Source organism: Rattus rattus, chromosome 14 (assembly GCF_011064425.1).
Source record: "Rattus rattus isolate New Zealand chromosome 14, Rrattus_CSIRO_v1, whole genome shotgun sequence".
NCBI lineage: Eukaryota > Metazoa > Chordata > Mammalia > Rodentia > Muridae > Rattus > Rattus rattus.
The window spans coordinates 55246658-55264540 of record NC_046167.1 but is presented as its reverse complement, the minus strand read 5'-3'; the positions used below and the strand labels follow the sequence as shown (position 1 = coordinate 55264540).

The 17883-nt window shown below is 41.2% G+C and overlaps 1 protein-coding gene and 1 pseudogene across 1 annotated transcript in view; one reads left to right on the top strand and one right to left on the bottom strand.

Annotated features, from left to right (window-relative positions):
* Fars2 (phenylalanyl-tRNA synthetase 2, mitochondrial) overlaps positions 1 to 17883 on the bottom strand; it is a 372370-nt gene that overhangs the window by 329867 nt on the left and 24620 nt on the right. The window contains exon 2 of the mRNA XM_032885023.1: positions 909 to 1541. Coding sequence (XP_032740914.1) covers positions 909 to 1520 — 612 coding nt within the window. The 5' untranslated portion in view covers positions 1521 to 1541. The remainder of the gene's footprint in view (positions 1 to 908; positions 1542 to 17883) is intronic.
* Positions 6267 to 16686, top strand: LOC116883229 (annotated as a pseudogene).

Genomic DNA, 17883 nt, shown 5'->3' with positions numbered 1-17883 from the left:
ACTAAAATTCTTGTTTCTTACAAGAAAAGATGCAACAGTCTCTAACATATCAGAAAGAAGGAAAAGTATTGCTACAATTTTAATTATCTTTTCTTTCTTTCTTATTCTAAGACAGGGTCTCACTATGTAGCCCAGGGTAGCCCTGACCTTGCAGCCTCATTCCTGCCTCTGCCTCAGAAGTGATGAGTTACAGGCTGGAGCTGCCATACTCGTTATGATTATTTTTTTAGTAAGTGGATTCAAGCTTTGTGGGGCTTTCATACTTTGCAGTGAAAAGTAAATATTAGCCAGTATACTAGGACAGCATGGAATAGATGTACGAAGTTGAAAACTTCTGAGGATGGCCTAAACCTCAAACTTCCACCCAAAAGGGCAATATGCATCCAAACCCAATGAACACTAACAAGTAAGACCCCTCCCTCCTCAATGCCAGGCAAGAGGGGAAGAGCTCAGGACAAGAACACGGCTGATGGTCCAACCCAATGCACTGCTTGTCACCCTCAGCCCCCCTCTCCAGCTGCGGGAGGCCAGCACTATGTTCCACTAACACAAACAGAATACCCAGAGCGCAGGTGTCAGAACACGGCCTTCACTCAGCCTGGATTAAGGCTGAATTAGAACCACTATCCATCTATGAGATGTAAACCAGTATAAAGCAGGCTAGTACAGAGAAAAGGGGACAAGAAAAGACAAGTAAAAAAGAAACCTTTTTTTTAAAGTCCACCATTTGCACAAATCCCTCACATACACTGTGGCCTGGGAGGTCAAGGTTCACATAGACATCATGAAAAACAGAGCAGTCACTAAAGCAAATGAAGACCAAGGACACTCTCCTTGTTTCGCTGAGCATCAGTCTTATTACAGCAACACAAATGCCCTTCATCAATGAGACTCATCTGAAGACTCACCTCATGCTTGGAGAAGAGTCGGACGCCCTCCAGCTGGTGGAAAACTGGGTAGTGCTGGGAATCAATCTGGTCACGCCGATACACATCACCTACCACGAGGAAGGCATTGAGCCCCGCATGCAGCAAATCCCACTGATGTGCTGATGTGTGTGCTCTCAGCATGTGTCCCCGATTCAAGTAATAGTTGTCCCCCTTCTTCCTGCTGGGGTGGTCAGCTGGGATTAGCAGGCTGTCGAAGTTCTGCCAGGTGGTGACCACTGGGGAAAGCTGGTCATAGACGGAGAACAGAGGTGTCCTGGATCGCCCCATGTACTGCTGGTAGAAGTGCTCCTTCACCCGCTCCTTAATCAGCCACAGAGGGTGGAACTTCTGATTGTGCAGGTTCCTGCCCACCTTGGAAAGGACTTTCTGGGTGAGGTTAGTGTGGTCATCTTGAGGGTAGGATTTACCAAGCAGCTCCAGCACACGGCCTGGAGCACCCTGGACAGCAAACTGCGATGCAGCTGGCCTTGAGCCCCAAGCCCGATGTTGATGACATCTGCAGACATGACTGACTTTCCTCACCAGGTAGATGTGCTCATGGGCAGCTCTGATGAAGGCCAAACAGACCATTATAGAAGCTTCTCACGAACTCTGGAAAGAGCACACAAGGAAAACACCAGTCAAGCTTCATCCTGTAGACAAGTGTGTCCTGTTCTCTGAACAGGCTCAGGATGTTCCTAGTGACATTTATTTCTCTGTCATCACCTGCACACCACAGGAAGACCAACGGAGAAAATCTATTGTCAAGGCTGCTGTAACTTGAATGTCCTCTCCAGACTTTATCTGAAATTTCACTGTCGTCTAACAGTACTAAAAAGTGCAATGCATCAGGGACTGTGCATGTAGGATACAAGACTGAGCTGATAAGAGTGGAGTGGGCTCCTGTACAAGGATAAGCACAAACTCTGTGCTCTTGCTTTTACCACAAGATGAGCCATGAGATGGTCTGGCCTTGCACTGGTGCCTTAAGTTTTGACCTCCAAAATCCAAAGTTGTGAGAAAGGAGCTTCTTTTTATTGTAAATTACTCAGTCTGTGGAATTAGGTTAAAGAAACAATAAACTACAACTCAGGCACGTGGGACACACTGTTAAGCCCTGCACTCAGGAGCTAAAGCAGGTGGATCTCTGTGAGTTTGAGGCCAGCATGGTTTGGCACAGCAAGCTCCAGGTGGGTCAAGGCTATACAGTAAGACCCTGCCTCAAATTGTAATTCACTAATTAATTAATTAATTAAAGAATTAAATAATCTTAATTAATTAAAATAAAACACAACTATGACAGTCTTAGTGCTTACTACTCTAAATCAGAATGGTGAAGGTGTTTATCTCTGATCTCTAGGTATTCTTCTCCTGTAATTTAAATTCTTTCCTCTGTAGGAAAAAAAAAAAGTATCATCATGCTGCCCTGTCAATCTCCTCGGGAAGGAGAACACACTGAATGTGGCAACTTCCTTTATTTTCACTGCATTCTAACACCAAAATAATCTCTGAAGCATCACCTAAAAATTATCCGAGTCCAGCTAAGCAGACCTCCAAAATGTGTAACTTCAAAACAACATTTTAAATAGGATCTTAGGAGATAGCTCAGTTGATAAAGTACCTGCCAGGGAGACACGAGAGCCCACGTTTGGGTCCCCAGTGCCCACGGAGCAAAGGTGGAGACATCCACAAGCATCTGTAAAACCAGTGTTGAGTCACAAGCTCATGGGGAGCCAGCATAGCTGAATTGATGAGTTACAAGTTCAATGAAAGACCCTGTCTTAAACAATAAGGTGGAGAGTGTGAGAGGCCTTGTCTCATAAACAAGGTGAAAGTGTCTGAGGAAGACTTCAGTGTGGACCCCTGGCTTCCACATACATCCACACATTTGTACACATGTAGCCAAATGTATACATGCACACAACACCACATACATACAGATGTTCTGGATAAAATTACTACTTTAGATGGTAGAGTTTCATTTAGGGATTTTTAAAAATGAAAAGAAACTTAATACAACTTTATACTAAGTAACAGACTATGCCAAGGGAGGGCAGAAATTGTATTTGTGAATGTAAGTCTTCTCCACTCATATTGGTCATGGCATTTAATAAAAAATCCTTTGCATCACTCTATCAGTGACTGTTTATCATCCTAAAAGACAATTTTTCTACAGAAACACATTCATACAATAAGCCCAACATAGGACAGAAGGACAGAATTTTCTGGAAAAGGAACACAAGGCTGACAGAAGACAGAGGAAGACGTGGGAGAACAGGGCAAGTGGGGGTGGGTGAGAAGAGGAGAAAGAAAATGCATATAACTTAGTAAAACAGTAGAATTTCAGTTAAGACCCGCCTCAGCACTCATGTGGGATAGGTCACTGACCTCTCAGGTAAACTGATAAATATCCAGAAGTAGATGCTAAAATTCTGTGGCTGTTAGAAGAAAGACCGTGATCTACTAACATTGTTTATTCCTTACTTAAACAGAAGCAGTTTTCAACTCCTTCAGGGACCATAGTAACAAAGAAGACCAAAGTTGAAAATTCAGAAATAATTTAAGTTCTTAAACTTAAGTCACTCAAATCTTTTGAATTTAGGACTTTCATTTTGAGATACTTTAAAATATACAACTTGGTTGCTTTCTTCTGGACTCATGCATTCCACCTAGAGTACATAACTCCACGGTTCACCGCTGGCCTCTGGCTTGTTTTTATACATAAAGCTTCCTAAAACACAGCAAAGGGCATTCTTCAGAGTGACTTCTCCAATACACACATCTCTGAATAACCTGCAGCATGATCTGATCCTTAGGAAACCTGTTTGGAGCCTTGACTTTCATTTAATCCACGGACAAGGTTTTGTAGTTGTTTTGTTTTGTTTGCACTGTCAGTATAATCTCCTGACTTCAAAATATGTTTACGACTATAGAGACACAGAAAGCAGCAAGCAGAGAAACATATGGATTACGCATTGACTTTAATCCAAAGGACAAAGGATGCCACCTGAAAGGAAGGCAAAACAATGGGCAGCTGACAGCTTTACAGAAATACTCATGTGGTTTAATCCCTAAGCCCTTCTCTAGGCTCCTTATCATAAAACAAAAAGATAAAAGAATACACATCTCATAGGGAAAGAATTAGATACTTAATTCACTGCCTAATGTGTAGAACTGAGCTGAAGCAAAACTGATCCGGAGACTCCAAGAAGTCAGTAACACAGAAAACAGCCATGCTCTTCACTGAGACTGAGAACTCAGAATAAAGAAAAATTTTGTTTGTTCAGATGATATTTCTATATGCCGGTGCGATTCAGAGGGACTACACATGAGCAAATTATGACTGAGCTGGCTATGCTATAATTTCTCCAAAACAGTAAGAGATGCTGTTCAAAATTAAGGTAAGAGATATAGAAATGTGGACCTTGGGGGTGGCAAGACGTCTCAGCAGGTAAAGGCACTGATGCCAAGTTCCATCCTTAAGACCCACAAGATAAAAAGAGAGAAAAACCTCCCAAATATTGTCCTCTGATTTCTACATAGGCATCACGGTACAAACATGACGCCACAAGACACACACATGCAAACACGCTAAAATAAATAAATGTAAAGAGGAGGCTTCAGGTGCTGGAGAGAGAACTAAGAATGTTCGCTGCCCTTGCAGAGAATGAGAGTTCAATCCCCACCCCACCCCACCCCACCCCCCCCACCCCACCCTGGGCCAGGCAGCTTGTAACTGTGACTCCAGCTCCAGGGAATCTCATGCCCTCTTCTGGCCTCCAAAGGCAAATATATTCACAGACACACAGACAAATATACAAATTAAAATAAAATAAGTCCTCCATTTTGAAATGTACAACTTGGATACTACTGGTGAAAAAGCAAATCATGCAAAAACCTAGAAATTTCTGTGCACAAAACAATCAAAACTTATTCTTGTAGGGCAAAATGCCAACTCTGCATTCCAGTCACGGAAGAGGCAAAGGCAGCAGCATCTCAAGTTAAAGGCCCCTGGGGATACAAGGCAAGACTGTAATAAACAACAAAAACCTTGATTCCTAAGACCATATCTTAATATATAAACTAGTTTCAACAACAGCATATGGATTGAAGTCTTCAGATTAACAGAAGAAAAAGATTCAATGTGAAAGGACCTCCAGAAATCATTTGGTCCAAAGCTCAGACTCTTAGGACTTGTAAGCAAGTGTAGTGAGATAATCTGAGCAGATGACTGTAGTGTTTCTGAATAAGAATGGTCCCTATAGGCTCATATATTTGAAAGCTTAGTCACAAGGAAGTGGATCTGTTTGAAAGGATTAGAAGGGTTAGGAGGTGTGGACTTGCTAGAGGAAGTGTGTCATTAAAAGTGGACTTCAAGAGGTTTCAAAAAGACCACACCAGGCCAGTGAAGTGTTTCTCTCCTTCACAGTCCATGGATCGGATATAGCTCTCAGTTACTGCTCCAGGACCTGCCTGCCACCATGTTCGCTGCCTTGATGATAATAAATAAACCTAAAGAACTGTAAGCAAGTCCCAATTAAATGCTTTCTTTTATAAGAGCTGCCTTGATTATGGTGTCTCTTCACAGCAACAGAAAAGTGACTAAGCTAATGACTAATCCCAGTGACCTGATTCCCATGTAAAATGCCTCTATTATCCCATGCTATTACAGTCTCCTCCTGAGTCCAATGTTCACTAGAAGAATAATCTTAGTCTTGTCATCCTCAATCAACAGGGTCCAATTAGGCCACTGTTGGAATTAAGTAAGTTAACAGAGGACCCTACAGTACCTGAACCACAGAAAACTCAAGAAATGGCAGCTACAACCGCTAATAGTTAACTTACCCAAATGCATATACTGGGCATCAACTTACTGAATCACCGGATCCGACAAAGACTAAGACAGCAAGGTCAACAGGATGCCAAGCCTCCACAAAGGAATGCTAATGCCTCTACCATTCTGAGCTGAGAGGGTTTTACAACTTGAAGCTTATAGGGACATAAGCACACTGGGGCAATTTCCATTTTTAGGAAGGTGAGGCAGGAGAATTTCCATGAGTTCAAGGCAAGGCCATGCTGGGCTACAAAGACACACTGTCACAAAACCACAGGAGGCAGAAGAACATAAAACTTCACTTTTATAGCCATGAATTTCACCTCAATTTTGAAGGTTGTTTTAGGATGTTGGCAACATTAATACTATGAGAAACTTTCTTTATCCCCTCAAATCTAGCACAGTGACTACACTACAAAGTATTAATTAAGGTTAAGTTTATCAGAGACTTATTATTTAGATTTTACCTATTTTCAATTTTGCATGGGCACATGCATGTGAGCATGAATGAAGGCACTAAGGGCAGCAAGAGGAGAGTGTCAGTTCCCCCTAAAGTTAGAGTTATAGTTGTGAACTACCGAATGTGGGTGCTAGAAATAGAACTTGGGTTCTCAGTAAGAATAGTGCATGCCCTTAAACTGAGCTTTCCTCCAGCCCTAATGTTAACTTTGTAATGGTTTCAACAGTCCTCTCTCTGCCTCCCTCAGTCTTTTGGAAAATCTAAGCATTTAATGCATTCCTGTGGAAAATCTAAACACTTATAAAAACAATGGTTTCTCTGAACTACAATTGTCTTGTTGAAAAGGGTCAATCCTGAGGAACCATCACCCACACAAGGTCAGCCATCAGGTATATGCTATAACCACAGATGTAGTATACAGTCTATATGGTGAAAATATAAAACTTGACTGCTTCAAACTACATGCATACATTTTACTCTACTAGTTTCCATTTTTACTCAAAAAAAGATCACATCAAGAGAATATGTTTTGTATCCTGCTGACAAGGATGAATAACAAAAATTCTCTAAGCAGGCAGTTTCCTCTATTACCTGGGAGAGAGTTATTGGCACAAGCTTCTTAGAAAGCTATTCAGCACTATCGTGAAACTTAATACCCTTCACATGCTGCGGCCCAGCAATGGAAACCTTCACGAGGAAAATCAAATGAAAGCCAGCCTTAAATAGGTGGTTATTTAACAATACTTACATTATCCCAAAATATCCCAAAATAAAAGAATGACTAAGCAAATTATAGAATAAACACACAATATAACATTATGCAGTCATTAAATATAATTTTGGAAAGAATCCTAGAGATGCAACAATATACCAATGATAATTAGGACACATAATTGTATGTATAAAACCTTCCCTAGACAAATACATGTTTACTATAACACTGTACACTAGACATAAAGCCACAGAAAGAACCATGTGAAAAGTTTAATAGTAGTGACCACTGACTCTTTATTCTATTTTATACTGCTATTGAAATTTTCTAAATACATTTTTATTATACTTTAAAGTTTGATGTGAAAGCATAGAACTATTAAAAATGAAAACAAAAAATGAAAGTGCCCAGTTGTATGGTAGACATTGTGTGGCCTGTGTTAAACAACAGTGTCAGTGCAAATGCAGCCTTGGCAAGGCTACTGTACATGATGCCCACCTCCTACACTTTACTTCTTACAAGAACAAAAGCAGGACACTTGCAGGGAAAACTTCATAAATGCCCAATTTTCTCTGTTCAGCCATAAATCAGCTATCATAAACATGATGTCAGTGACTTGGTGCCCCTTCCTGAGAAGTAAATTTTAGGAGACTGGTCCAATTGTAAACACATTTCTCTATCATACTCATGAAAGAAATCTTTAGTATGTGTGAAACCTCAATTGCCATGTGGCACCTTAGTACAGAAGAAAACATGTCCTACTTCTAAAGAAAAGATTCATGAAAACATGGGTGAAACTACGGCGGTCCCAGTCGCCAAGGAGTCCCTTACACAGGGCTGCTGGGAATGGTGGGGAGAAGGCCCAGCCCACATCCAGCAGCAGCCTTGGATGGAGCATCAGTGACAGCACAAACCACAGCTGTGAACGACGAGTCCTTTCAGAAGGACTGGGAATGCTAGGAATCTGTAGAAAGCATAGCATTTCATGTTGCTTTTGACGCTGTGCAGACCTGTTCTTCAGGAGGCTCCAGAACCCTTGCTCACTAGACTATCTTATGAAGGTGTTTCACTGTTGAGAAGTCAAGCACCAAGACAACCCTTTCACGGTAAGCAAAGAAGCCGGCTGAGTGAAGCGCTACCTAAGCTCTCCTTTCACTTCCCCTGGCCTGGCTCAGCTCACTGAGCTCCTGCAGAGCACCACTGAAGTAACAGGCAAGTATGTCCTCCGGAAGCCTTTCCCTTCATAGGAAAGTAAGGAAGCCTAAATAAACCGCTTGCTCCTTTCCGGAATTTGGGTTTTCTGTAGCATTCCCTGTCAACTTTACTTAGGTGGATTACCCAGTACCAGCAGAGAAGGCTTTGTCATAGGAAACATTCACAGACTTCTAAAGTATACAACACTTCTTATAAACCTACAGTCAACTCCTGGGTACTCCTTACTCCCCTCCCCCATTGACAGTGCATCCTGTACTAAGTTGTTGTGACTAACAGACCTCTCACTGGACACTTTCAATCCTTTAGCTCGCAACCCTATGAATGCAGCCAACATCTTTACCTATGGCTATATAATCTTTCTTTTTTTTAATTTATTTATTTATTATCTATAAGTACACTGAAGCTGTCTTCAGACACACCAGAAGAGGGCATCAGATCCCATTACAGATGGTTGTGAGCCACCATGTGGTTGCTGGGATTTGAACTCAGGACCTCTGGAAGAGCAGTCAGTGCTCTTAACCTCTGAGCCACCTCTCCTTGTTTTCACAAGTATCAGTAGTCAGTCTGCATCACCATACAGGCTCCACTGTTCACCCACTCTCATGCAGCCCGCTGCACTGCAGACAGCTCATAGGAAATTTGTAAGAATTCTATTCTCTGTGCTGCTGAGGACACATCTTCCCCTTCTCACTGATTCCGGTTTGCCAACTCCTTCTACACTTTAATAGTGCAATTAAATTCAAAGTGAGACAGAGGGCAGGGAAAAGAAAAACAGCAGAAATTGCTATGGGCCATCCTAAACTAAAATGCATAAGCCAACATACCCAAGTAAGTTTTGGTATATATTTATAAGAGGAAACAATTTTTTATCAGATATGAGAATTGTGACTAAGAGGCCTTCATCTCAGGTTTCCTTGGCCTGAGTCCACTACTTGCTGTCAGCCAGGCCCCAGTGAGCACCTTCTCTCAGCTTTAGATTTGTAATTCCCCCTAACAGTGGAGAAGGCATGAGTGCCTTCTGGCACATGTATCCACATCACTTTTCTACTAGGAAACCTGTCACAGTCCCAATCCTAAGTCTAGACTTCCTATGGCCCAGTCCCAATGTACTTTTCTTGTCTCTTCTTGGAATCTTTACTACAACATGGACCTAATTTACTACTCAACGCCTATGTACTAGAGAATGATTCCAGAAGTTTATCCTTTCATTGACAGTTTTTTATTAATTCTGATATTTCAATGAGTTAATAGTGGTATTATAATTTTAATTAATAACAAACAAATAGATCCGAAAGTAGTTTCAGCTCATCTTACCTGAGCCGGCTAGTTCTTTGGCAACTTGACACAAGCTACAGCCACTTAAGAAGAAACTCACTTGAGAAAATGGCTGCTCTAAAATGATCTGTGGGCACCTCTGGGCCACGTTCTAGATTAATGATTGATGGAAGAAGACCTAGCCTACTATGGGTAGTGCCATCCCTGCATAGCTTGTCCGAGGTCCTCAAAGGAAGCAGGCTGAGCAACTCACGATGAGCAAAGCATTAAGCATTGTTCCTTTATGGCTTCTCCATCAATTCATGCCCTATCTCCCTCAACTATAGAGTATGAAATGTAAGATAAACCCTTTCCTATCCAAGACGCTTTGACCATGGTGTTTATCACAGCACTAGAAACATTAAGATATAGATTATCAATGACATTAATCAAAAGAAGAATGTAACTCAATATGACTGCAGAAATAAAACAGATTGATAAGATGTGCTCGATTTAGAAGCAGTTATAGAATTCATGCTATTTTTAAAGAACATAACAAAATGAGGCAACAAAAATGCCTGCTTTTCCTGAACCAAAGAACTGGAAAAAGTCAAAGACACAACTGAAACTTGGTCAACTCTAACAAATGTCAACACTGTAGAGTGGGGCTGGGGCAACAGTTGAGGGTTAGAGTAGTCTGTTCTTTCTGAGGAGCCAGGTTGCTCTCCAGCACTCGTTGCTCACAACCTTCTCTAACTCCAGCTCCAGGTAATTCAGGGCCCTCTTCTAGCATCTGAGGGCCCTGCATTCACATGGCGCACACACATGCATGGCTGCAAAGCACCCATACATAAAATAATATACTTACAAATTTTTAAATTAAAGATTAAAATTCTCAAGTCGAGGGCCCTAGTTACGCTGGCCAGAACTTCTTTCTGAGAAGTGGGAAAGACCAGTCATTTTGAAGTCAGTCATTAGAGACAAAGCCACACAACAATATCCAGATCTCAATCTTGGAGAACACCTTACAGGTTGCAGAAGAAGCCGCTTTGGCAATACATCAAGATCACCAAAGGGTCAGCTTTGATGCACACCAGAAGAGAATTTGCTGCATCTACACATTTTTAAACTAATTGAGCACCAAAAAAACCTATCTGCTATGTGCTTCATTGACACCAATGAAAAGAGTATGAATATTTAAACTGAAAAAGTCAAGCTTTTGCATCAAATGATCCACTCAGTAATTACCTGTGAATAAGGATTTTGCTCTGCTGAAAAGTAACCACTTAAGAGCAGAAATCATTAATTTTATTATTTCTAAGAGGTGGTAATGAACACAAAGTACCTGCACCAGGGAAGGAATGGCCAACTCCCACGTCACAATGCTCACACAACTGTTTCCATGAGCTCGATATGAAGCAATGCACTCAGCAGGGTCATTCACATGACATATGGTCAACAGACAGTACACCCTGAAAGCATCCACCTGCAATACCACCTAGGCTTTGCAGGACGTATTGATGCATATGAAGTAGTGTGGACATACCCCTCATCTCCTCCTTGTGTTGACCATTTACACAGTATAGTGAAGATTCTGGAATCTTGGTTTGTTTCAAAAACACAGAAATATTATAAGAATATGTTTTTGTTCTAATCTCAGATGTGGAGACACAGGGCTGCTTAGCAGCAGCTGACTGTATTTTCTTTCATGCTCTAGCAGAGGCATGATTTTGCCAGCTGCAAATAGTTTCTGCGATTGTGTGACATCTGGGATTCTGGGAACTTTTCAGAGGATATATAAATGCTAGGGCCCCAAGAGTTGTGGTCGGTGGTCATTCAGTGGGGTTGGCTGCAGTTTGCTAGTAGTTGGCCTCAAAGAAATGAAAAGAAAGAAATTAGGTTCTGGAATCTCTGTCTCTCTGCCTCTCTCTACCCCCCCCCCATCCTATCCTATCCTATTCTATCCTATCCTATCCTTCTTTCTCTTCTATCTAGTGATAGGGGTGAGGCCTGGGAATACAGGGTGGAAAAAGAAGAACACAAAGTAGCAAAGACTGGCTACAGACAGATATATTTTTCACAGACTCTGGTATGCCTGAGTCCTAGAAATGGCTGCACCTCTGATTAACCTTGCTCCTATACTTGGTACTTGACTAGCATCAAGTGAATGAAGTCTTCTGGAGTGATTCATCACCATGCGTTTTCCTGAGGGATTCCAGACGTGAGGCAATGGAGACGCTCTCAACCAGGCACCTACAGGTCCCACACATATGAGTCTCTAGCAGGTAAACACCAGCTGCCCCTTACCATGCAGCAATGCTCCTGGCTTGCGAATACAAGTGTAAATAATTTTTAGTTCAAATGGTGATTTATTTACCTATCACTAGCCTCGAGGCATATTTAAGGAATGGTTTATAACCATCAGCAAGTAACTGACAGTGGACATTGCTGCCTCAGGCACATGGCTTCCACTGGTTGGCAAAGGCCCATTACAATATTAATGAGAATGCCATTTGTTAAGACGAGTGTGCAAGAACCTGACAGCTACAGAAAGCAGACAGCCACAGGGAAGATGGGCCCAGGGCATATGGATCAGAAGTCTAAGAGATCTCTTGGTACGTCTGTCTTTTGTAACAGTGGCCTTTTGTGTAGATAATGTCTTATTAAAATATTAAGTCTGAGGGGAGAAAAGCAGTGGGAAAGGAAGTATTAACACAACTATTATCTGTGTGTATAATACCCTCTTCCCATTCAGAAGGATCTTTTCATCAGTATAAATCAGTAGAGAAGTGACTACTAAATCTTTAATAATAAATGCAATGGATTCAATAATGAGAATTCTAAAAGTGTTTTTCAAACTGGGAATATCTTTATTTATTCAAAAATAAAAGAGCACCCACGAGAAAACACCATGTGATGGAAACAAAATCACTGCAACAATTCCACTTTGAAAGGTTTTCTCTCTTTCTTCCCCACTAAACACAATTTCCAGGAGGAATCAGTCTGGATGTCTTAAGCCAAAAGGTTAAAATATGCAATTAGATGAATGCATGAGGGACTGACTGCAGACCAAAGATCCTACAAATGAATTTGAATGCCGGTTAATAAGTGACATAAGCTATCACCGGATTTGGAATTGATGTGACTCCCAATCACTCTCTCACTATTTTTAACTTCTCAAAGTGTCATGTAAAATTAAGTTCATGTTATCAGTATCTATTAGTGTGAATGTTCTCCTAAATATGCCAGGGGAAAAGCTTCCAGTGCACAAGGTACACCACACACAAACACACACACACACACACACACACACACACACACACACACACACACACACACTCAGAGCAATATATACAAAGAGCAAAACAAAAATAAACCATTCCTCATGTTCCTCACTATATCAAGAAACCCAAGTGAAATGGCAAACTGCCAGTTAATTTCGACAAATAGCAACTTCTTTTTTACTTTATTATCTTAAAAAATCTACTATTATTCTGTATAGTCCACATTTAGGCAAAAATGGTGTAGTTAATAATCCACAAACTTCCACATTTAAAAGTTTTATATTAATCTTACTAATGTATAAGTACATAACAGTTTTAAATGTTTAAACTCTCAACTATTGAGAGAAATTTTTCACCCAGAAATAATTTAGCAAATAAAATGGTAATGGCAAATAAAATTAAAAAATGCTTCAAGTCAGCTCATTAATTACATATTAAAAAAAACTGTTTTAAAGAATTATAAAGAATACTGCTACACAGGAAAAATAACCTCTGGGTTAAATTTATTTTCCTAAGTATTCTAAATGAGCTGATTTTTATCTTTGAGTCTCCAAATAAGTTCACTGCATATAAAATCCTGCATGCTAGGTCTGGCAGAATAGAGAATAAGTTACAGCACATATGCTCAGTTAGTACTAAGGCCCAGGATTAGTAAGCAGAAGCTAACATCCTCCAGTTTACCTCCTAACGTGGAACGGCAACATCATTCTCAAAGCCTTCATGACTCATTTGTTATTCCTTAAAGTGGAAAACACCACAATTATATACATAAGCTAACTGACTCAAAGTCCCACCTACTGACAAAACACTGCTTCAGTAAAGAGTCCTGATTCGCCCATGCACAGCCCATCCTGCAATGCCCACAGCATGGCCTCACCAACCAACAGCAGCCTACCATGTTTGATTCAATGTGGTCTCTGTACAATTGCTTCACAAAGTAAAGAACTGCCACTAATATTTTATTACATTAAAAACTGTCTTACCTAGCATGATGTCTGCTCCTATAATCCTGGGACTCAAAGACGGAGGTCAGAAAATGAGTTCTAGGCCAGCCTGAGTTGCATGGCAAGAACTTGTTGATAAGAATAATAGCAACCTCGTAATGAGGAGGAGGAGGAGGAAGAGGAAGAAGAGGAAGAGGAGGAAGAGGAGGAGGAGGAAGAGGAGATGATCAGCCATCATCTCACCTTCCGCACTGGAAACTGAGGAGTCTCCTCTTGCTATAGGTATATGTTGCTTCTACACAAGTCATTCACAGCTCAAAACAACACTCTATCAGTTAAGACCCTAGTCTGTCAGATCTTAAGCTACCTGAGGACAGGGCAAATACTTCGTCATTAAATGTAATGTTCTTCTAAATCAAAAGGAGTAACTCTGTTATGAGCATGTAAACTAATAGATTGCCAAATTACTATGTAATGAAGGGCCCAGAGCACCCACTCACTTCACACTTGCATGGCCCCATCAGTCCACAGCAGATCTGAAGAGATGGTGACGAGCAAGCCAACTGCAGTCAGTGTAGGAAGCCAACTGCAAACACAGAGTCAAACATTTTAAACTACAATAATCCAAACAGCTCCATAAGCCTGAAGATAGCCGGAAGACAGCAGAGAAGTAGAAACCCACCCTCTCTGCCTCACCCGTCCGCATACAGTGTCATCTCTACCTAAAATGATGGTACACTGCTCTATGACCTGACCTGCTTTTGTACAGACAACTAATACATGAACGTGTTTAAATTACCAATATGGAGAAGCTATTCACTCATGGTAGTTAATGTTATCATACGAAGTCACTATGATTACAGACCTATAAAGAAGCAATGAACACAGAGAAAATACAGGGTTAATTTACTGAAAGCTTCTGGTCACATCATGACCACAGAATTAACACAAATCTTGCTGTATATGTTTCTATTTAAATATACTTTACATGGCAAATATATTACATTAACATTGGCTTCATGGCCAACACCTAAATGAAGCTTCTAACACCTGTAATCTCTCAGCTGTAGGCCACAAAGTTCATACACTCAGGGGTTCTAGAAGGAACTTAAGCAAAATGGTTGAAGGTCATTTAAAAAGTGAAAACGAAAATCATGAGTATGCAAAATATGATACCAAGCAGGCCAAAAGAAGGGCCTTGAGCCAGGAGGAGGGCTGACAAGTGCTGGTGGACCTCTGTCTGCTCAGCCTCGGTGTCAGTGTGCATGCCAGCCGACCTCCAGTCCCTGCTCTGCATGGCTGTCAGTGAGAGCCTCAAGTCCTGATTTTAGGTACAAATAAATTCTGAAAATTGAGAAGACTCAGAAGCCTAGCATGATGCAGACTAAGTGTGTACCAACGCACTGTTCATACGAGATGCCTCACAGGAAGAGAAGCGGGCAGCAAGGCAAAGGAGGGAGAGAAAGGTGTATTTAACTCTACGCCTTTTTATCCATTGAGTTTATAGGGGTGGGAGGGTTTGTTCACATGAATGAAGTTTATGATGATATAGATAAAAAAACGCAGTATTAAATGTATTTTTTGAATGTACAAAAATAAAACTTACCTTTGGGTTTAAATAGTAAAAAGGAAGAAAAAGGAAAATGAAACAAAAAGTTGAAAGAACCACAAATCTTCCTATACCAAGGCAACCTAAGCAGACTCTAGAGTAAGGAAATGATTTAAAAGAAAAAATATACACACACCTAAGGGGAGGCTACAGAGAATATGATTTGCTACGAAACTGCTTTCAAAGAACCACATCAAAAAAATAGCTTTACACAACAGCTATGCTCCCCCAGTATATTAAAATGTAATATTTTGTACAACACTTAAAAATGATTATCTGGAACAACAGCTCTCCGTGTGTTCCAAACACCAGAAGCAACAGCAGTAGCTCTAATCAGCTGAGCTCATGGGTACTGAGTGGGTAGGCAATCGTTACTTTTAAACCCTGGGAGATTGTGATGCCAGTTAAAACTTCAGGTCTATGAAAACAGAAATGTATCAAAACACTGTGCTACTAGAAACTATAAGCTTTTCCTATGGAAAATAGTCGGTCATTAAAGACCTATGGCTAGTCTGTGCAAACATATGCAAGTCACAGACCTCATCCTGTTTCCTTTAGGTAATACAAGACAGAAAACTCATTTTTTACGAGGAAAAAAAATTAGAATTAAACATTCCTCTGGAAAGTACTAGTAATGAGTCGCTGACTGGAAAGGGGCCAGGAGGCACTTTTTTTTTTCTTAACCTTATAAATAAACCACAGTTTATTCATAAAAATGAGTGTACAATATGCACTATAGCACACCACAAGGTGCACAACACTTTACAGTAAGTAAGGGGGCTGTCCGTCGCTCCCACGACAACCTCTTGAGATCTCTCAGGAGCCACATCTTGCTATAAATACCACAGCAGCCAACTCGGCTATTTGCAGGTGGGATCAGAGACCTGAGACCTCTGCCAGAAACTGAGATCCACTCAAACCCCAATTTTTCCTGTGAGGCTCCAGCCCAGAAGAGAGAGTTCCTTCCACATCATCAGGCTCACAGAAAAAAACCCTCAGTTTAGATAATTATGGGGGCTTTCCCAATGTCTCTCCTCTTCAAAGTTAGCTGCTCGCCACAAAACAACACCTGAGGAGCATTAAGCCTGTACATACGTGCAGAGTGACCAACAAGAGCATTAAGCCTGTACATACGTGCAGAGTGACCAACAACCTCCTGACATTCTACAGAGACCGGGGCTCAAAGACCACCCGGAGACCTGCCCCAGGGTCTTTAGGAGAATCAACAGCATTGCCAAGTCTTTCCTCCACAGGAAGTAAACTCTGGAACAAAGTCAGGATAAGAGACAAAGTCATGGCAATCAGGAAACCACCAGTGCAACCAGAATCGTCCATGACAACTACAGTCAGCTGGAGATCCCTTCCGCTGTCCTCAAGTCTCTGAAAGAACGGACATATTTTTAGCCTGGATTGACAAAAATCATTAGGAAACTTCTGCAGCTTAACACCAAATGCCTTGTCTGATTATCTAGAAATACAAAACCTGCTGTGAGGGTTTTTTTTTTTTTAAATTGTTACTGTTGCTTTATTTTCTATTGGTTTGTTTTTGTGGTCAAGAGGCACTTCTTAGCATTGATAATTTTAATACCTTGATGGGTTTGAATTACACAGGTATAAATACTGCCAGAACGTGATAGATGTCTACTACCTGTGCACTTCACTGTATATAAATGTATGTGCGTGAATCATAGTCATATACAAACACGAGCTCCGGCTAGACAGTTGTGTGCAGTTAGGAGGAAGTCAGCAACTCTGAAAGTCCCTGTCATGAAAAGAAAGATGGCTCTATAGAGGAAGACTGCATGGCAAGGCATGCACAATGCCATGTTGACTGAAGAATGCAGACATGTACCATGCAGCTTTCAGCCCATTCTCTATGTGTGCAAACCTTCAATAAAATGTCGACAGGATAAATAGTAGGTGGATTTCTAATCCTAGAACAGTGACAGGGGCTCAGGCAGTGAAAAGTGACAGGAAAATGGGACTGAGACCCTGATGAAAGCAGGAGATTTATTTGAGGAACTGCCGTTTCATAAAAAATAGTTAAAGGCTCCACTGATGAAAGTGATGTGAATGCATGCACAGGAGGAGAATGGAATAATTACACATGTACCAAGAGCCTCAGTGAGGAATCAAAGACACCTGCCTGCTTTTTACAGGAACTTGTGAATGACACACACAGAACTAGAAAAAGGTTTTACTATGTAGCCCAGGCTAGCCTTAAACTGAGTAATCTTCCTTTCTTAGCCTCCTAGTGCTAGATTACAGCCATAAACCACCAAGCATAGCCAATGCTACACATCACTGGCTTCCAGTTTTTGACTTCAGAAATGGGAAAGCTGGATCCAGATGGCTGCTCTTCGAGGAATCGGAATGAGGGTGCCTGGGTGCTGAAGGCACTGCTGGTCTACAGCCCACTATTTCACACCCAGCACCCCAGGGTGTCTATTAATGAGATTTCTCCAATTACTTCTGTGACAAAGCATTGGGGGAAAAGGGGGAGTCTATATTTCCTATGACAATGCTTCCAAACCAGACCATTCATGCCCCTTTGCAATTGCCGATGACGATCACTGGCTTTCTTTTCTGACTTCGACATTCACTTGAATTTTTCAGATTCTTTAGTGTAACCTAACACGAGC